Source organism: Capra hircus, chromosome 17 (genome assembly GCF_001704415.2).
Source record: "Capra hircus breed San Clemente chromosome 17, ASM170441v1, whole genome shotgun sequence".
Lineage (NCBI taxonomy): Eukaryota > Metazoa > Chordata > Mammalia > Artiodactyla > Bovidae > Capra > Capra hircus.
The window spans coordinates 14215509-14237444 of record NC_030824.1 but is presented as its reverse complement, the minus strand read 5'-3'; the positions used below and the strand labels follow the sequence as shown (position 1 = coordinate 14237444).

Below are 21936 nucleotides of genomic sequence, written 5' to 3'. Positions count from 1 at the left end.
TCATTCATCTAGTTCATTTCATAAAAAATGTACTTCTTTATTTCAATAACTGTAGAAGTTTGCATCATCAAATTAACACATACTTCCTTAAGAGTACTAGTTCATTAAAGCAAGTAATATTTAAGTATGACTTATTACCTATTTCTCTTCCAAACCTGTTATCACATTTCTTTTTCTTAAACAGTATTTGACTCTTTTTTAAGGGTCCTTTATGTCCTTCCATCTAGATAGGGCTTATCTTTAGTTGTCCTTCCAAATGCGATTATATTAATTGCATCTTGAGCTCATCCTTTTGTTTCTAGCCAAATCTTAAGCCTGAGTTTTCTCTGAATGCTCTCTCATTCCTTCATGTCTATACTCAGCACTACCACCACTCCTCTTCCCTCACCCCCATCTAATACTTGGCTCCCACTCAAGTACATTTTACCATTAAGTACTACCTTCCAGGGCTGAAGAGGATGCTAATTTTCTAGTTAATACACTCACGTTAACCTTTGAGGTTATAGTAGTATTTACAGGCCAATCAAAGTCCTGTCTTTCTCATTCACTGAGACAGTTTTTAAAAAGGATTCTTAAAATTACAATTATATATACAGTGTACATGATACATACACATATATTTTAATATATAATTTAAAGAATAATTAAAAGGTAAATCCCTTTGTAACCACCAGCCAGCCATGCTGAGAAATAAAATATTGCCAGCACCCAAAAGCCCCTTTTTGGTTAGAAGAATACACTATGCTGAATTTTGTTATGATGACTTCCTTGTCTTTATATATAACCCACTTACTTCTCCGCTCCCTAATAATGTAATCTGGTTTTGCCTCATTTTGAACTTTTTAACTATGGAAGCATTCTGTATACATTTGGTTGTGACCTGTTTGTTTTGCTTAGAGATACTTTCTTCAGTCAGTCATCTTTCTTACTGTCCTTCTATTATTTTATAACTAATTCATTATCTCAGAATCTCTCTTGGTTAAAGAAAGAGAGTGGTTCCAATCTCTGTTTGACTCTTCAGATTTAAAAAGCAGCTAGACCCTTCTCAAAGTTCTCTTTTAGAATAAATACAATAAACCAAGAATGCTTTGAAACTTACTAACAGGCTGTTTGTGTTAGGGGTTAAATGAGACCTACTTTGCTGTAGAAAACCCAGTACTTTTTGGACTAAGTCCTGTCTGATTAGCTAGAGTACACTAGTTCCCTCTTATCCACAGTTTGTTATCAGTGGTCACCCTCAGTCCAAAAATACTAAATGGAAAAATCCAGAAATAAGCAATTCTTGAGTTTTAAATTGCTAAATGTTCTGAGTAACATGATGTATTTTAAAATGTGTTATTTGTTGATAATGATAGACTAGAGAAATCACAAAGGTACCTGGATGGCTTTGATACTGAAATGTAATCATTAAATATATATTGCCTGTATACAAAAGTGTATAGTGCAGCCCCATATAAACCCATAAGGCACATAAAAAAATAGATTAAAGGGAAATTAACTGATTCTTTACTATAAAACTTAAAAAAGCTTTAACCTTTTATCTAACGTAGTCTCATAGGCAGAAAATGGATTTTCTCCTGTGCCAGTCCATGTTGCTCCTCCCTATTAATAGATTCTTCCTCTTGTCACTCATTCCATTATAACTGAGAAGACTATCATCTCTTACAACTGCTGTAACCTCCAAACTGATCTCTGTGCATCCATTCTGGTCTCTCTCCAGTCTTTCGGCCACACCACAGAGAGCTTGAGGGTTGTTGGGGAGCAGAAACATGTTAATATGGGCACATCACCTTTTCTCTATAAAGTCTTCAGGGATCTCCTCCTCTGTCCTTAGGTTAAGTTCAAATTCCTTACTGCATTCAGCCTCTAAGGTCCTTTATGAGGTGATCCCTCTATACCTGAACTATTGTTGTTCAGTCACTAAGTTGTGTCCAACTTTTGTGACCCCATGGGCTGCAGCATGACAGACTCCTCTCTCCTCCACTATCTCCGGGAGTTTGCTCAAATTAATGTTCATTGAGTCAGGATTGCTATCTACCTCTCATCCTCTGCCGCCCCCTTCTCTTCTTGCCTTCAGTCTTTCCCAGCATCAAGGTCTTTTCCAGTTAGTTGGGTCTTTCCATCAGGTGGCCAAAGTATTGGAGCTTCAGCTTCAGCATCAGTCCTTCCAATGAATATTGGAAGAGTTGATTTCCTTTAGGATTCACTGATTTGCTCTATATTCCCTCTTATTCTCATTGCTCTAGCTAATACATAAAAGTTTTCTTTTAATCATCCATTATAGGATCTATACTAATTATGATTTTATTTGTGTTGCTGTCTATGCTACTAGAAGAGAGATAGGTACTTGGCATACTTACTCACAATTCTATCCCTAACATTTAGCCCAATACGTGCCAAATTTTGAACGCCTAATAAATACTTGAGTTATGAAGTACTCAGAGAATTTGGCACTGCTTATTAGTACTTATCTTGTGGCAGAATCATATTAGCAAGCTGTAAAGACCAGAGTCTAGCAACCAACATTTTCAAAATTTTTATACTTCAGCACTATAATTCTGTTAGGTTTTTTGTAGTTTATAACTTTTACACAGAATGATGCCAGGGAATATGTTAAAAGTGAATTGTATGCTGGCGCTGCTCTTGTAGAATCAATCAGTTAAGAATATATATTATTTTCAGAGAAAATTGAAACTGTTGATGAAATATCTCTGTGTATTTGGATTTACATAAGTAATTTAGAATTTAGTAGCAGTAAAAATGAAATAATGAAAAACTCTATTCAAGGAAAATAAGGGCAGAACATGTTCATTTTTGTATTCACTCAAAGACAGTTATAAAGTTTCTAGGGTTCTAGTGTTGCCTTGTTGAATTCAGTATATCATCCATAATCTACCTAAAGCAGATAATTTAGGTTTGTTTTTCTGGGTATAAATGCCTTTTAGTTTTAGTTGAGGCTTAATAACTAGGGCAAAAGGAAACGCTTACATTTTAATTCTTATATTTCTCCATAAACTAGCAAAGAGTTGACAATAGTCTAAATGTAGCTGGAAATGGTTATGAAAATATTAGAAGCACATATGTAGTAAGTTCTCAATAAATATATTTTGAATCGGTGATCTTGATTAACATTACTGAGACCATTGAGACAATTGGAAGTAATAATGAATATAAGTTTCAAGAATAAAACTTGAAATGTTTAGAAGTCGTAATCATTCACATTTCATGCAAAGATGGGCTCAACAAAGGACAGAAATGGTATGGACCTAACAGAAGCAGAAGATATTAAGAAGAGATGGCAAGAATATACAGAAGAACGGTACAAAAAAGATCTTCACGACCCAGATGATCACGAAGGTGTGATCACTCATGCTCTTCTAGAGCCAGACATCCTGGAATGTGAAGTCAGGTGGGTCTTAGGAAGCATCACTAGGAAGAAAGCTAGTGGAAGTGATGGAGTTCCAGTTGAGCTATTTCGAATCCTGAAAGGTGATGCTGTGAAAGTGCTGCACTCAATGTGTCAGCAAATTTGGAAAACTCAGCAGTGGCCACAGGACTGGAAAAGGTCAGTTTTCATTCCAATCCCAAAGAAAGGCTATGCCAAAGAATGCTCAAACTACCGCACAGTTGTACTCATCTCACACGCTGGTAAAGTAATGCTCAAAATTCTCCAAGCCAGGCTTGAGCAATACCTGAACCATGAACTTCCAGATGTTCAAGCTGGTTTTAGAAAAGGCAGAGGAACCAGAGATCAAATTACCAACATCCGCTGGATCATGGAAAAAGCAAGAGAGTTCCAGAAAAACATCTATTTCTGCTTTATTGACTATGCCAAAGCCTTTGACTGTGTGGATCACAATAAACTGTAGGAAATTCTGAAAGAGATGGGAATACCAGACCACCTGACCTGCCTCTTGAGAAATCTGTATGCAGGTCAGGAAGCAACAGTTAGAACTGGACATGGAGCAACAGACTGGTTCCAAATAGGAAAAGGAGAATGTCAAGGCTGTATATTGTCACCCTGCTTATTTAACTTATATGCAGAGTACATCATGAGAAATGCTGGGCTGGAGGAAGCACAAGCTGGAATCAAGAATGCTGGGAGAAATATCAATAACCTCAGATATGCAGATGATATCACCCTTATGGGAGAAAGTGAAGAAGAACTAAGGAGCCTCTTGAGGAAAGTGAAAGTGAAGAGTGAAAAAGTTGGCTTAAAGCTCAACATTCAGAAAACGAAGATCATGGCATCCGGTCCCATCACTTCATGGCAAATAGATGGGGAAACAGTGGCTGACTTTATTTTTTGGGGCTCCAAAATTACTGCAGATGGTGATTGCAGCCATGAAATTTAAAGATGCTTACTCCTTGGAAGGAAAGTTATGACCAACCTAGACAGAATATTAAAAAGCAGAGATATTACTTTGTCAAAAAGGTCTTTCTGGTTAAGGCTATGGTTTTTCCAGTGTCGTGTATGGATGTGAGAGTTGGACTATAAAGAAAGCTGATTGCAGAAGAATTGATGCTTTTGAACTGTGGTGTTGGAGAAGACTCTTGAGAGTCCCTTGGACTGCAAGGAGATCCAGCCAGTCCATCCTAAAGGAGATCAGTCCTGGGTGTTCACTGGAAGGACTGATGATGAAGCTGAAACTCCAATACTTTGGCCACCTGATGCGAAGGGCTGACTCATTTGAAAAGACCCTGATGCTGGGAAAGATTGAGGGCAGGAGGAGAAGGGGCCAACAGAGGGTGAGATGGTTGGATGGCATCACCGACACAATGGACATGGGTTTGGGTGGACATGGGTTTGGGAGTTAGTGATGGACAGGGAGGCTTGGCGTGCTGGGGTTCATGGGATCGTGGAGAGTCAGACATGACTGAGCGACTGAACTGAATCATTCATAAATCAGTATGATGCATTGGAAAGCTGAAATCCCATTGATAGTTTCCTTTCTCTGTACTAAGACATTGATTTCTTTTTTTTTTTATGTTTCAGTTTCAGTTCTGAATTTTAACTAGTGTAAAATGCATTAAAAATGTCCCATCTATAGATAAATGGAAATGTTTTTCAAATTTCAAGTCTTTGCCTAGCCATCTAAGTGATGATAACTCTGTAAATGTGAAAAATACATTTTTATTTTAGGGTGATTCTTTTTTTGTTTCTCTTGTTCCAAATAAGCATTGATAATAAATAACCTTAATAATATTGCAATTAGATAATACTATTGGATTTCATTTGTGTGGACCTTTTTTTTTCTTTCTATAAAGTATAAGGATTTGTTTGTTATAAATTCCTACTATAAGTTAAAATTCATCATTGTTTTAGTGTTTTCTAAGCCTTTCCCAGGCTCCTTAAGCTGCATAGTACATAGATTCATACCCAAAATACCTGCTTTACAGATACAGTCCCTCTAACTGTTATTCTATTACTGGATTTACATCAACTTTTCTTTGTTGTTACACAAGCATAGTCTTAATATTGCATTTTAGAAACCAGCAAAATGTGAGAGGTTTTTACTCTTAGCAAAAGTCAGTCTGTACCTTCTAAATGAATAAAATACTAAAAAGTGCCTTTACAGAGTCCTGCCGATTGAAAACTGTAACAAGTGGATACCTTGTTTTTATAATAGGATACTTGTACCTGAGTGCTTGTACAAAAAAAATTTAGTCAGTTTCCATTTTCTCTGCATTTTGGAGTAAGACTCTGGGGTTGAATTCTTTTTATACCATTATTATTTATTGTTGAAATTAATTTTTTTTTAATTAGAAAGAAAACATTGCTGTATCTGAGGAGCTTTTCTAATTATATTTAAGAAACTGATTAGAGATTTTTCTCTAAAATCGGTGACCTTGTTTTACCAGAGAGTGAATTCCAATCTTTTTCTTCAGAAACACTGCTATAGCTTTATAGCCATGTTATAATATTTCCATTTATCTATAGATGGGACATTTTTAATGCATTTTACACTAGTTAAAATTCAGAACTGAAACTGAAACTTTAAAAAAAAAGAAATCAATGTTTTAGTACAGAGAAAGGAAACTATCAATGGGATTTCAGTTTTCCAATAGTCCACAATAATAATATCACAGAACCAAAATAGCTTCCTTAACATCAAGGATATGACATTGATGTGGAGCCCTGTTAATAAAGAAGGCTAAGATTAGATAATCTTCAATGTCTTATATTTATATTTTTCTGAAAATTTTTAGAAAATTACTTAGTTTTTAATTTCTTAAGTGAATTTGGAGGGAAAGATTATTACCCCAGGTATTTATGGTTGTCATGTGTGCTTTCAATGAACTGTTATGTTTTCAGTTTGGAGAAGATCGTTGTTTTTAGTCGCTCAGTCATGTCTGACTCATTTTGCAACCCTATGATCTGTAGCCTGCCAGGTTCCACTGTCCATGAGATTTCCCAGGCAAGAATACTGGAGTGGGTTTCCATTTCCTTCTTAAGGGGATCTTGCCAACCCAGGGATCGAACCTGCGTCTCCTGCATTGACAGGCAGATTCTTTGCAACTGAGCCACCAGGAAAGCCCCATGGAGAAGATACATACAGATAATTATGAGACAAGGCAACCTTTATAAATGAATATACACATGTACACTTAAATATGTATATATATTTATATAATACCTTCTTATTATAAGTATCTTTGAAAGTCAAAGCCCCTCTTAAGTTTAATGTTACCCTTTGCTTCACTGTGTAATACTTTAACCTCTATTTAAATTTTAAGTTAATTAAAATTAAATTTAAAATCTACTTCCTCAGTCACAAGAGCCACATTTGACATCCTACTATATACTATATACGTCTACTATGTAGATGTAGATATAGAACATTTCCATCATCACAGAAAGTTCTATTAGATAATAATATATTAATAATAATATAGTAATTATTAATTATTATAATTACTAATAATATATTAAATAATCCTGAGATTATCACTGATAAGTATCTCAGTATAAATTCTTTCATAATTTTTTCTACACATATACTCATTATTACAGTTTTGCAAAAATAAGATCATATTGAACATCAGGGGTATAACGCTGATGCAGAGCCCAGTGATCATCTTAGTTTTTACTGTTATCACATATACATATTGATTACCTCATTTTTTTTAACACTTCTTTTTTTGGCTGTACAGCCCCACCTGCAGCATCTTAGGTCCCCGACCAGGGTCGAACCCATGATCCCTGCAGTGAGAGCGTGGAGTCTTAACCACTGCCAGGGTAGTCCTGATCACCTCATTCTTTTAATGTTTATTTCATTACATGACTCTACCATATTAACTGTTTCTCCAGTGGTAGACATTCTACATGGTGAAGCCTGTAAGGATATTTTGGAAATACGACTTTTTTTGACTGGATATGTTTTGTTAAACCAAAATCAACCCTGAATATTCATTGGAAGGACTGTTGCTGATGCTCCAGTACTTTGGCCACCTGATACAAAGAACCAACTCATTGGAAAAGACCCTGATGCTAGGAAAGATTGAGGGTATGAAGAGAAGGGGACGACAGAGGATGAGATGGTTGGATGGCATCACTGATTCATTACTGAGTCAAACTCACTACATGAGTTGAGCAAACTCCAGGAGACAGTGAAGGACAGCGAAAACTGGCATGCTACAGTTTATGGGGTCACAAAGAATGAAACATGACTTAGCAACTGAACAACAGCAATCCATTTTTACGTTATAGCCTTTGCTTGTATTCAGAAAGGGATAAAGAGAAGTGCCTTAAAGTGGGCTGGAAAGGTCTGTCTAGGCTGTCAAAAGTTGCAACATCTTTAGGCTGTGAGAATGAATGTGAAATGTTATAAAAGTCAAGTCAAATATTTAAATTAAACTGGCTGAAACACCATTCATTCTTTTTTAACTTTTTTTCTCTATTCTCTTAACACAGGCCACAAATGCTCACACCAATGAGGTGGTGGCGATTAAGAAAATGTCCTATAGTGGGAAGCAGGCACATGAGGTATGTTAAAGACATTGTGTCACTAAACTGACATATGCAAGTTAGTATGAAAGTGACAGTAGAAACAAAGTTTCCTGAGCATTTCTTTATCACAGTTCTTTTTTTTCCCTTATGGATAATTTAATAACCATTTACTAATATTCTACCTCAATCAACTCTTTTGTGAAATAAAATATGAATTTAGTATGCTCAGTCACTTCAGTCATGTCTCTTTGCGACCCCATGGACTGTAGTCCTCCAGGCTTCTCTGTACATGGGATTCTCCAGGCAAGAACACTGAAGCAGGTTGCCATTTCCTTCTCCAGGGGATCTTCCCGACCAGGGATCAAACCACGTCTCTTACGTCTCCTGCATTGGCAGACAGGTCCTTTACCACTAGCACCACTTGTGAAGCCGCAGGATTAGTATAATGGATTTGTTATAATGTATTTGGTGATTGATTTCATTTATATGTACTGATACAAGAAGTAACACAAGTTTAAATAGCTACTTCATGTATTAAGCATTTTCTTTGTCCACTTAAAATAATGAAAAGAATGTTATATATGTATACTTGAAAATAAAACACTGTCTTCTGTTAAAAAATCATGATACTTCTTTTTGATTTCAATAGAAATGGCAAGATATTCTTAAGGAAGTCAAATTTCTACAACAATTGAGACATCCTAATACCATTGAATACAAAGGTTGCTACTTGAAAGAGCACACTGCTTGGGTAAGTCAAAGGACTTCTATTATCTTTTAATTTTTTCCTATAAAATTTTTTTGTGTTTTCCTTTTTTTTCTATTATGTCTTGGTTTATAAAAATTATCAGCCCATTTCTGTCCCATTTGATTTTTGTTTTCAGTATTTAACAATTGTTACTCCAGTGTGTGTCATATGGTATACATTCTAAAGTTTAAATATGACATCTAAGAGTCTATAGGAAATTTATTGTTAAACATTCAATGAAAAGATAGTGGAAAGTTAATAACATCATTTTACAATGATTTATTTGCAAAAGTAAGAAGCAAGGCCTTTTATTCTTATCCTACAGTTTTTATCTTTGTCATTTCTCATCCCCTACTCCAGTTCCCCACAAATTCAGAATTGTGCTTGTTACTACTATCACTGTCTAAGGTTTTTTGCTGGATTTTTTTTTGCTAGGTTATGATTAAATGAAACAATCTTTTGTTCCACTCTGTCTTCTTGGTATGTTTTTATTTTTACATGATTTTGCTTCTGATTTTAATCTGACATAGTAGACATTGTATAGAATCAGAAAATCCTATAGTTTGTATTTTGCAGGATTGCACATTTCAGTTTAAAGTATTCAATATCAATATCATTTAGTGAATACTCACCACTGTATAAGTCATTTCCTATACATGATCTCCAGCTAGGGAATGGAATTTTTGTTCTCAGATAGACTAGAAAAGGTTAAACATAAAACCTTTCTGCTCAAGCAGTTCTTAAGATATGTAGAGCCACTGCATCTGTCCTGAGTAGAAGAAATTAAGAGGAGTATCTCTGGAAATCAGTTCTCTGGCAATCTCAGCTATCTTGAAGGAGCCAAGAAAGAGATTTTGAGCAGGCAAAGTAAATGTTACAAAATCAAGTGCTAAATCTCATATGTTTCAGAACTTCAGAAAATTCTCTGAGCTCTTATTTGAAGCCTATTTACTCTTTGATTACATAGAGTGCTAATAAGTTTGGTTACTTAGTCTGTGTTTATAAGAATTTGTTAGGCTAATTAGAAGGAACTCATAGAACTAAGTTGCCAGAGACATGCATACAAATAGGCACAACCACTTTGACCTTAAGGAAGAAGTTAGAGAATTTAGAGAGCAGACCTAATAATTCAAAAGCAGAACAACCAGAGCTGTTAAATGTCAGGGTCAAACTTCTAGCCACTGCTCAGGTGCTCTTGTGCTGTGTAGTAATTGGAAAAAGAATATTTGGGGCAGAAATACAGAGTTAACATGTAATTTAAAACATAGAAGCATAACTATAAACATTTACTCCATTCATTTTTTAAATTATATGTTCATTTTCCTTATACTCAGTTATATGTGCATATCAGTTTACACAATTTAAGAAAGTAGAGGGAATTCCCTGACCCAGACCCACTGCAGAGGGCCTGGATTCCATCCCTGGTTTGGGAATGAAGATCTTGCAAGCTGTATGACTCCACCAAAAAAATTTAAAAAAAAATTTTTAATTTTTAATTAAAAATAACATAGAAAAGTAAGTAATACAGATGAGAAATGTTTCCATCAAAACTAAGAAGACAATAGTGTTTGTCAATTATACCTTAATAAAGCAGAATAAAAAAGAAAAATAGCACACATAAAAGGCTAAAAGTGAAAATCACTCAGTCATGTCCAACTCTTTGTGACCCCATGGACTGTACTGTCCATGGAATTCTCCAGGCCAGAATACTAGAATGGGTAGCCATTCCCTTCACCAGAGAATCTTCCCAACCCAGGGATTGAACCCAGGTCTCCTGCATTGCAGGCAGATTCTTTCCCAGCTGAGCCACCAGGGAAGCCCATAAAAGGCTAATGTTCATTATAATATTCACTTATGTGGACTGTTTCATTTCACAATAAGAAATAAAATTAATATTTCTGAATCTTCTTACTTTTAATATAAAGCAGAAAGCTATAATAAAGTTTCTAAACTTTAAACTTCTAAATTTCTCATACTTTTTAGAGTATTCTAGAAATAGAATTTTTTTATATAATATATATTTAATTGTACCTATAAATATATAATAAATTTAATAATATAAAGTTATATATATATTATTATATATAATGTATGATATATAATATATTACATATTATGTACCTTGCTACTAGAATAATTAAGACTATGAGCTATGTATTATATTGTTATATAGTATATAATTATTTATTATATTACGACATATAATTATAATATAATATATAATATTGTATCTCATATTCTTCTAAAATATTCCAGTAATGCAGGGTAAATAATACACAAGTGTTTTCACATATACTTTTTTAAATGAAAGGAATTAATATGTTATTAGTAGTTGTATCTATGTGATTATAGGAAATTTGTATTCATAATAAACATATTATGTTTTTAAGAAATAATAATTTGTAAGAGTGTGCATGCTTGTGTGTGTGTGTAGATTGGTCACTGAACACTCCACTTCTGACCTTGGCTACAAATCAGCAATAGTCTGGGATGCATAAAAAAATCTAAGATGAGAGTAAAGAGTTTTCTCATTTTTGCTTTTCAAAAGCCTTCCAAGGTTGCAAACCCCCCAAAAATAAATATTATTTTAATTTTAGTAATATTCTAGAAATATATTAAGACATATATTGAACTATCCCATCTGTCTTGGGGATTCAAGCTAATGTAATGACACATAGAAGGCTACATATTTAGATTGAGATTCTAACTAGTATTTTCTTGTTTAGAACTTTTTAAAATGTGAAAGTAGGGAACTTATAGCTTTTGACTTATTCTACTTAGTAATTCCTAGTGTAGATTTTACTGGGTCGTGTGTTTGGTTACCACTTTTTTTTAAAGTTACAAAATTTGAAGTTATACTGTAACCTAACTACCTTAAATCCTTGAGTACAATCCCCATATTGTCTTAGACCAATTCCAGTTTCAAATAGAAAATAGCAAAAGCAGATGATAAAAGTTATAAAAATCAATTACTAGTGCCAGATGACCAAGATTTAATCCAGGTTCAGGTATATCAGAGTATTTATTCCCTTTGTATTCTTAGTTCTTGGTTAGTTGATTGGTTTTAGCAATTTCTTATTCTTAGGTTAATAAGAATAATTATTCTGGTTATTATTTCAATCTGTTACAGTTGGTGATGGAATATTGCTTAGGCTCAGCCTCTGATTTGTTAGAAGGTAAGGATAAAAGCACTTTCCCTTTCTTTCCTTTTTACCTTGACCAGAGTGTTATCTGCTCCTATACTAAAGCACACCTTGGGCAACCTAAATGGTTAATGCCACTTAGACTTAAGGGTTACGTGGATAAGCCATGCAGACTGTGTCTCTGCACTGTCACTGATATCTGATTAATGATTAGTAGCCCTCTCACTCTTTTAGTTCATGGCCATCCACGGCAGATACTACTAAAATATTTGGGTAATGTCATGTAGTATGTGTAGCCAGAAACATCAAATTCATGTGTATATGTGAAATATAGGCAGATGATATCAAATTATGTCGATATTTAACCCTATCACATCTTTTGACTGACCTAGTTCTCCTATCGGAGAAGGCAATGGCACCCCACTCCAGCACTCTTGCCTGGAAAATTCCATGGATGGAGGAGCCTGGTAGGCTGCAGTCCATGGGGTCGCTAAGAGTCGGGCACGACTGAGCGACTTCACTTTCACTTTTGACTTTCATGCATTGGAGAAGGAAATGGCAACCCACTCCGGTATTCTTGCCTGGAGAATCCCAGGGACAGAGGAGCCTAGTAGGCTGCCGTCTGTGGGGTCGCACAGAGTCAGACACGACTGAAGCGACTCAGCATCAGCATCAGTTCTCCTATGCAGGACACTGTTATAACCAGAGACTATGTTAAAATTTTACATTTTTAAAAAAGACTTTCTTATATTATCCTTGATCTATGAATAGAAATTGCTTATTAGCTGCTTTCACCAATAATGAAAACTTGTGGTTAGAAGGAGTACTTATAGGTGGCTTATGACAGAGGAGAATAATGCAATCTAAAACACTCTAGTAGTCATATATGGATGTGAGAGTTGGACCATAAAGAAAGTTGAATGCCAAAGAATCGATGCTTTTGAACTATGGTGTTGGAGAAGCCTCTTGAAGGTTCTTTGGACTACAAGGAGATCCAACCAGTCCATCCTAAAGGAAATCAGTCCTGAATATTCATTGGAAAGACTTATGCTGAAGCTGAAACGCCAATACTTTGGCCACCTGATGCAAAGAAAAGACCCTGATGCTGGGAAAGACCGAAGGTGGGAGGAGAAGGTGATGACGGAGGATGAGATGGTTGGATGGCATCACCGACTGGATGGACATGAGTTTGAGCAAGCTCCAGGAGTTGGTGATGGACAGGGAAGCCTGGCATGCTGCAGTCCATGGGGTCACACAAAGTTGGACATGACTGAGCAACTAAACTGAACTGAAAACACTCTAGGCATTTAAAGTGTCAGCGGGACTGGTAAATTTGGACCTGGCCAAATTCCACACGTTGGAATCAGTGTGGTTTTGACTTGCAACTGACAAGTAAATTAACAGTTCCTTACAGTGAGTATCGGGAGACAGAAATGGCAACCCACTCCAGTATTCTTGCCTGGAGAATCCCATGGATAGAGGAGCCTGGAGGGCTACAGTCTATAAGGTCGCAAAGAATCAGACTCAACTGAGCACAGCACAGCACAGCAGCACAGTGACTATCAGGCTTTGTTTTATTTTATTTTGAAGGAGTTTGTTTTTATGCTTGAGTTTTCTGATTATTTATTCTTTAGGAAAATTCTATAGGAAAATATATTCTATGGAAAATATAGGAAAATATATCCTATGTATTTAGGATTCTATAAGAAAATATATCCTATGTATTTAGGTGAATGTGTTTCCAAATTGTCATTTAAGAAAGTACATAATTCAATCTGGTATTGCTATATAAGATAATAAAAATAGGAATGAAACTGATCATCCACTCTTGGCTTTTTTTTTTTTCCTTCCTCAGTTCATAAGAAACCACTTCAGGAAGTGGAGATCGCTGCCATTACTCACGGTGCCTTGCAGGGGCTAGCCTACCTGCATTCTCATGCATTGATTCATAGGTAAGATTAGAGACCAGTCACATTTTCATTTCAGTTACAGGACTGTCTGTTCAAGGAACCTTGAAAATTAGTGCATGCTCCAATTTTTAGGGTGCCTGAGGATTTATGGGAAGCAAACAGATTGCTGCTGCTTCTGAATGTAAAGAGTAAAGTTGCCAGAATTTAGTTCCTATCTCTTCATCTCTCCCATATATCCATAAAGACTTATATCATCTCTGTTCTCTAGGTAACTATTCTCCAGGCTTAATGTTGCAGCGAAATTTGAAGAGGAGCCCAGCAACCTTTAGATACTGTGTCAATAAAAAAAGGAAAAGAAAATTAGCTTTGCTTACATATGTTTATTTCCTAGCTGAGTTCTTCTTTTCCTGTTGCAAATAACAAGTCAGTCTCACGTGAATATATGCTATTCTATCAATTTAAAATTTTTTGCATTTCTTTAGTCCATATAGATATATAGGAAGGTATTATCATCTTCATTTCAGCAGATGATGAAACTGAGACTTAGAACAATTTAAATAATTAGCCCATAGTTTCCTAGCATTTATGTAATAAAGATTGAAACTCAGATTTTCTAATGCCTAACACAAGGCTAAACCACTCCAGTGTTCTTGCCTGGAGAATCCCAGGGGCAGGGAAGCCTGGTGGGCTGCTGTCTATGGGGTCGCACAGAGTCAGACACGACTGAAGTGACTTAGCAGCAGCAACACAAGGCTTCCCTCTAAGTTACATTTTGTTTGTCACAGCCCCACTCTTTTCTTTCCAACCTACTTCCCAGCACTAATTTCTAAACAAAGTTGTCATTACCAGTTTTTCATCTCAGTAAAGAACTTCTAGTACTGTTACTTTAATGAATAGTGGCCAAGTAGTAGTGAAAGGATCTGAGATGGCTTAAAGCCATAAGGAAAAAATTTACATTTACCAGGAAGAAATGAAACTATTAAGTCATAGGTTCTTCTTTTGCTTCTTTTCTCATTACTCTAGAGTAGCTATTGTCAGTTACTGGTACATACTGCAAAATAGAACTCCCTCAAGACAGACAGACCAAAATTCCTGTCATGAGTTTGGCTTGTTTGTAAGGATGAAGAATGACCCTAACCATGGCTAATAAATATTGACAAAATTGATTTAACTATAATTTCTGAAGATTTGACAACTTTAAAATGAATGTATATAAGGTGCCATTACTGAATGTCAACTTGTTTTGCTTGTTTCTGTTTATAAAAGTCACAGTTCAGTTTTTTGTGCCTTTGTTACCTTAATTTACACATTAATGTTTTGTTCCATATTACACTTTATCTTTTAATATGTAAAGGGAATTGAAAAGACAAAAAAACTTTTAAAGAATGCTCTTTAGTTAAAAATAAATTCAGATTCTTATTGTTTTGATTTAAAAGGCAAGTCAGTGTTAGAGAAAAGATATTTTTCTGTTGTATGAGAATTAAATAATGCTTCTTTTCTTTTTAGTTTTCTCTGCCAATGCCTAATGTCATCATGAGGAAAGAAACTGAATTTTCAAGGGAAGATTTTTGGAAAAATTATTTTGGGAGCATTTGAACCTTTTATTTTCACCTTGACATAAGTTTTCCTCATTCCCTCTGCTTTATCTTTCCATTGCCCATCAATGTATAATTCTTAGTTCCTAGTACTCATTACACCTCATCCCTTTTTTAAAAATAGTAAAGAGTACATCCACATCTTCTCATTCCAAATTTTCATACTGAAGATTGAATTTTTTAAATCATATTTTAAAAAAATTTTGCTGCATAGAATTTCTAACAGCTTTAGTAGTAACCACTTGAGATTGAACTTTTTAAAATCATGTTTTTTTTAACTTTTTGTTGCATAAAACCTCTAATAGCTTTAATAGTAACTAGTTGAGATTCTTTGTAATAATACAATAGAAATGCAATTTCCTAACCCCTAATCCTTGTTTGTTTTGATCTTTCAGGGTCTTCTTTTTACTGTACAGTGTTATTTTTAAAATAACACCTTCTCTATAACATGTACCCTCAAATGCCTTAGAGTTGCAGTTACAATTAAAGGCAGAGAGAAAGGGTCACAGGCAAGAAAGAAAAGGTATGTGTGTAGCTGAGGTTTATTGGTAGGTAGTCAATTCAGAGTCATTAAAGATTTGTTTAGACTCAAAAAATGTCATGAAATTTAGAAAAGAAAAAAAGTGTTACAAATGGCACCAGTTTTCCCAGCATGAAGAATACTGTTGATGACTGAATTTAGCAATTCATATGCTTTTGTAAGTGTAGGAACTGAGAGGTTACCTTGTCTGCCATGTCTGCCTCTTTCCTCATTTCATTCTTCACCTCAGAAGGAAGCTGTATCTTTTAATAATTACTATGACCTACCAGTAAGTACACCAAGGAATTTGGTCCCCTTTATAACTTGCAGTAATTACTAAATCCCCTTCTGGCTATCTGAGCAAGTTTTTTTTTTTAATGAATTTTTTGTCTTATTAATTGCATGCTCTGACCTATTCCATAATCAAAATTGAAAAGTAATTTTCTAACCCTCTTATTTTTTCCTATAGGGATATTAAAGCAGGAAACATTCTTCTAACAGAGCCAGGTCAGGTGAAACTAGCGGATTTTGGATCTGCCTCAATGGCTTCTCCTGCCAATTCCTTCGTGGGCACACCTTACTGGTATGTGGAATTAGAAAACACAACATAGTTTTACAATATGTGTGTGTAACCAAGATGGGCTCATAGCACTGGTTTTGTTTGGTTCTTCCTTTTTTTACACTGTCTCACCATGTGCCTCAAATGAGATTACATTAGGAAGGATAGAAACTTCACTAGCAAAAAAGAAACACTTAGACTGAGTATAAAATTTCCAGTGACTTTAAATTGTTCAAGTAAGATTGATGTCACTGTGTGTAAACTGAGTAGGATTATCAACTCACTGACCAAGCTCAGGTTTTATATTTCATTTAAAGTTTCTTTTGAACTTTTCTCTTCAGGCAGAGTCCCTAGGCAAGAACAAGTTAATTTCTTTAGCCTTTTCTAGCCAATGAGCATAAATTTTACCTTTCAATGAAAGAAATCCATGTTCTTATTTCTGTTGAATTCTCTGATACTTTATTTCACTCGTCATTCTGACTTAAAGTTTCATCTCACTCTATTCAAGACTCCTTTCATTTATTTCATAGACACATTGGAATTTCATTGTACCTTGGGGAATGACTTACACCCCTGGAAACTTACTTGCCTACTAAAAAAAAAATTAGCTACTATTTGAAATTTTTCCCACCATCATCAAATAACATATACTACGCAACTACTTACACACACTAATAGAGAACAGATCATCTTAAACTACATAACCCTTACCCTCCTAATGAAAATCCATTATGGACAAACAAAATAATATCCATTACTGTAGCCAGTTCATTTGTTTTTTAACTTATAACATCTTGGAAATACCTGATTATATATTGCTCTATGTAATTGCATGAAGTATTTTTCATATTGTTTAAAGTAGTTAAAGTGTTTCATACATATTAATCCTTTACAAATATCTCTGAGGTAGCTAATAAAATTCTCTGCATATTACAGATGAGGAGACTGATATAAAGAAAGATTAAGTAACTTAGCCAAAATCAAAGGATAGTAAAAGGCCTGTTGAAAATCATGTATTTTTTTCATGTATATCACTGGGTATATTTTTGTATTTTCAGTAGTGTTTTTTCAAATTATTTGTGTAAAGAAATGATAACTTTATCAGATAAAACTTTAGAATATGCTCAAAAACGGCTATTTCGTTGAATCTATTAAGTGAATTTTATTTTTAATTTGCAACTTGAGTTTTGTGAATTATATTTGGCAGGATGGCTCCAGAGGTGATCTTAGCTATGGATGAAGGACAGTATGATGGGAAAGTTGATATTTGGTCACTTGGGATCACCTGCATTGAAATGGGTGAGCAAAGAGCTGTTTCCATTGTACTTTTGAAATCACTCCTTATTACAATTACAAATTCACTTATCCGGCTATTATTAAATATTTAATGAGTTCCTGGTACATATGTGCTAGGTAATGTGAATTTATTATATTTTTTCTATGCTTTGTTATAACATCATAAGATTGCTTTTTCTCTGTTATATTTTCATGTTATTATGTTAAGTAAAAGAGTTAAAGCACATATGGCAGCTAACCAGTGTAAAAATATACAATAGTTGGTATTAATATTTGAAAAATATCCATTCTCCATACCACAAATAATGACATATGTCCTTCTTTCATAGTAATGTCCATTACTTAATTTACATTCCAGCTTATATAAGGGAACTCTTGGAAAGTACTAGCAAGCTTATCAAAGATTAGACTCTAAAAATTGACCTACATAGAGAGCAGTCCCAGGTAAAACTTCATATTAGGGAATACCTCCATCAATAAGATCTATGGAAAAACCCAAACTAACTTTTTGGCCAACCCAGTGCTCTAAAATATAAAGCTATATAAAACACAAAAAATTGAAAGATTCACTTCAGTTCCATTCAGTTGCTCAGTCATGTCCGACTCTTTGTGACCCCATGAACCGCAGCACACCAGACCTCCCTGTCCATCACCAACTCCCAGAGTTTACCCAAACACACATCCATTGAGTCAGTGATGCCATCTAACCATCTTATCCTCTTGTCCCCTTCTCCTCCTGCCTTCAATCTTTCCCAGCATCAGGGTCTTTTCAAATGAGTCAGTTCTTCATATCAGGTGGCAAAAGTATTGGAGTTTCAGCTTCAACATCAGAACTTCCAATGAACACCCAGGACTGGTTACCTTTAGGATGGACTGGTTGGTTCTCCTTGCAGTCCAAGGGACTCTCAAGAGTCTTTTCCAACACCACAGTTCAAAAGCATCAATTCTCCTGCACTCAGCTTTCTTTATAGTCCAACTCTCACATCCATACATGACTACTAGAAAAGCCATAGCCTTGACTAGACAGACCTTTTTGACAAAGTAATGTCTCTGCTTTTTAATATGCTGCTAGGTTGGTCATAACTTTCCTTCCAAGGAGTAAGCATCTTTTAATTTCATGGCTGCAATCACCATCTGCAGTGATTTTGGGGCCCCCAAAAATAGTCAGCCACTGTTTCCGCTGTCTCCTCATCCATTTGCCATGAAGTGATGGGACCGGATGCCATGATCTTCGTTTTCTGAATGTTGAGCTTTAAGCCACCTTTTTCACTCTTCACTTTCACTTTCATCAAGAGGCCCTTTAGTTCTTCACTTTCTGCCATAAGGGTGGTGTCATCTGCATATCTGAGGTGATTGATATTTCTCCCGGCAATCTTGATTCCAGCTTGTGCTTCCTCCAGCCCAGCGTTTCTCATCATGTACTCTGCATATAAGTTAAATAAGCAGGGTAACATTATACAGCCTTGATGTACTCTTTTCCTATTTGGAACCAGTCTGTTGTTCCATGTCCAGTTCTAGCTGTTGCTTCCTGACCTGCATACAGGTTCTCAAGAGGCAGGTCAGGTGGTCTGGTATTCCCATCTCTTTCAGAATTTTCCAGTTTATTGTGATCCACACAGTCAAAGGCTTTGGCATAGTCAATAAAGCAGAAATAGATGTTTTTCTGGAACTCTCTTGCTTTTTCCATGATCCAGCAGATGTTGGCGATTTGATCTCTGGTTCCTCTGCCTTTTCTAAAACCAGCTTGAACATCTGGAATTTCACAGTTCAGGTATTGCTGAAGCCTGGCTTGGAGAATTTTGAGCATTACTTTACGTATAGACTAATGGAAAGTAGCTGAAACATAACTAACAGAGTATTGTCCCGGAATTTCTGAGGAACTCTCATGACTTCTTTACCAAATTTCTTTATTAAAAAGAAAACAACAAACTGCCAGCAGAAAAATGGGCAATGAGTATGATCAAGGAGTTAGCACTGAAAAGAAAGCATAGGCCGGGCCGGCGCTCCGCAGCTGTCAGCGACTCCCAGAGCCCGCCGGCTGCCTCGGTGTGCCTCCCTCGACCCCACCGGAGACCCCAGCATGGTGCGTGCCAGCACCGTGGGGGTGCATCTCCCCGCGTCCGACTTGGACATCTTCGGGGACCTGAGGAAGATGAACAAGCGCCAGCTCTACTACCAGGTCTTAAACTTCGCCATGATCGTGTCCTCTGCGCTCATGATCTGGAAAGGCCTGATTGTCCTCACCGGCAGCGAGAGCCCCATCGTGGTGGTGCTGAAGGGCAGTATGGAGCCAGCCTTTCACAGGGGTGACCTTCTGTTCCTAACGAATTTCCGGGAAGACCCCATTAGAGCTGGAGAAATAGTTGTTTTCAAAGTCGAAGGACGCGACATACCAATAGTTCACAGAGTAATCAAAGTTCACGAAAAAGACAATGGAGACATCAAATTTCTGACTAAAGGAGATAATAATGAAGTTGATGATAGAGGCTTGTATAAAGAAGGCCAGAACTGGCTCGAAAAGAAGGACGTGGTAGGGCGAGCCCGAGGGCTTTTACCATATGTCGGCATGGTCACCATAATAATGAACGACTATCCAAAATTTAAGTATGCTCTTTTGGCTGTAATGGGTGCATATGTGTTACTGAAACGTGAATCCTGAAGTGAAAGGCAGTTCCTGGGACCAGACTGAAAGAAATTTTGTTGAAGAGAAAAGTTAATATATTTGAAATGTTCCACTTTCTGTATAAAAGGAAACGGTGTGGAGACATCTTGTCTTGTTCGAATAAATGATTCATCAGTGAAAAAAAAAAAAGAAAGCATAAATGGACAACAAACATCAGAAGATACTCCACCTCATTAGTATTCAGTGAAATGCAAAGTAAAACCATTTCATATTTATCAGATTGGTATAATTTTTTAAAGCCAGATGGGAAGCTGCTAAAGAAACAGAAATTCCCAAACACTATTGATAGGAGTATAAATTGGTATAACCATGTTGGAGAGCAAGTTGGCAACATCTGGTAAGGTTGATGAGTGTCAGTGACTCAACACTTCTAAGTATACACTTTAGAAATTTTATATATATACACTAGAAAATGTGAAAGGCTTCAACCTTGTTTGTAGAAGCAAGAATATTTGGAAACAACCTAAATTCTTATCCTAAGAATGACTGAATTAATTATGAATTACTATATCACAGTTAAGGATGAACTAGATCTACATGTGTCATCATGGATAAATCTCAGATCACAACACTGAAAGAACAAAAAATGTCACAAGAGTATAGATACAGTATGATACCAATTATGAAAGTTTTACAAGCAACTTTATATGTTGTTTATGAGTATACATGTATACTAATAGATGTAAGAGATATCATTTCAGAATATTGAATTTTGGAGAATGGAAGAGGAAGTTATATCTACTTATTCTTTAGAAGAAAGGATTATTCCTGTTTTGTCATTTATGTTCTAAAATTAATCAAAATTTTACTTGTAACACTGAAACTATAGTAGCACCTCCTCACTTATAGCACTTTACAAGGTTGTCCCCTGAGTTGAACATTACAGCTAATTAGTGCCCACCCATTGTTTTAACAAGTTTTTTCTTACCTAAATCTATTTAAACTATAACATGGATTTGGCACATACCCTTTTATGATGATTCAAGATCATCATCACATCAGTTTTTATACTATGTAGATATGTTGTTGTTCAGTCAGTCAGTCATGTCTGACTCTTTGCGACCCCATGGACTGCAGCATGCCAGACTTCCCTGTTCATCACCATCTCCCAGAGTTTGTTCAGATTCTTGTCCATTGAGTTGGTGATGCCATCCAACCATGTCATCCTCTGTCATCCCCTTCTCCTCCTGCGTTCAATCTTTCCCAGCATCAGGGTCTTTTCCAATGAGTTAGCTTTTCATGTCAGGTGGCCAAAGTATTGGAGCTTCAGCATCAGTCCTTCCAGTGAATATTCAGGGTTGATTTCCTTTAGAACTGACTGGTTGAATCTCCTTGCAGTCCAAGGGACTCTCAAGAGTCTTCTCCAGCACCACATTTCGAAGACATCAGTTTTTTGGCGCTTAGCCTTTTTTTATCGTCCAGCTCTCACATCTGTATATGACAGCTGGAAAAACCATAGCTTTGACTCTTCAGGCCTTTGTAGGCAAAGTAATGTCTCTGCTTTTTAATATGTTGTAGATGTAATAATGAC

General features: G+C 35.9%; 2 protein-coding genes across 4 annotated transcripts in view; both read left to right on the top strand.

The window, feature by feature from the left end:
* TAOK3 (TAO kinase 3) overlaps positions 1 to 21936 on the top strand; it is a 186205-nt gene that overhangs the window by 102135 nt on the left and 62134 nt on the right. For all 3 annotated transcript variants that reach the window (XM_018061226.1, XM_018061224.1, XM_013970656.2), the window contains exons 4-9: positions 7916 to 7987; positions 8601 to 8702; positions 11830 to 11875; positions 13698 to 13794; positions 16337 to 16450; positions 17634 to 17725. In XM_018061226.1, the coding sequence (XP_017916715.1) occupies positions 7916 to 7987; positions 8601 to 8702; positions 11830 to 11875; positions 13698 to 13794; positions 16337 to 16450; positions 17634 to 17725 (523 nt within the window). The remainder of the gene's footprint in view (positions 1 to 7915; positions 7988 to 8600; positions 8703 to 11829; positions 11876 to 13697; positions 13795 to 16336; positions 16451 to 17633; positions 17726 to 21936) is intronic.
* LOC102183257 (signal peptidase complex catalytic subunit SEC11C) lies at positions 19731 to 20545 on the top strand. Its single transcript, XM_005691458.3, has one exon. The coding sequence runs from the start codon at positions 19803 to 19805 to the stop codon at positions 20379 to 20381; it is 579 nt and encodes a 192-aa protein (XP_005691515.2). The 5' UTR covers positions 19731 to 19802; the 3' UTR covers positions 20382 to 20545.

Coding starts and splice junctions, on each gene's coding strand:
- LOC102183257 (XM_005691458.3), top strand. CDS start 19,803: ATGGTGCGTGCCAGCACCGTGGGGGTGCATCTCCCCGCGTCCGACTTG.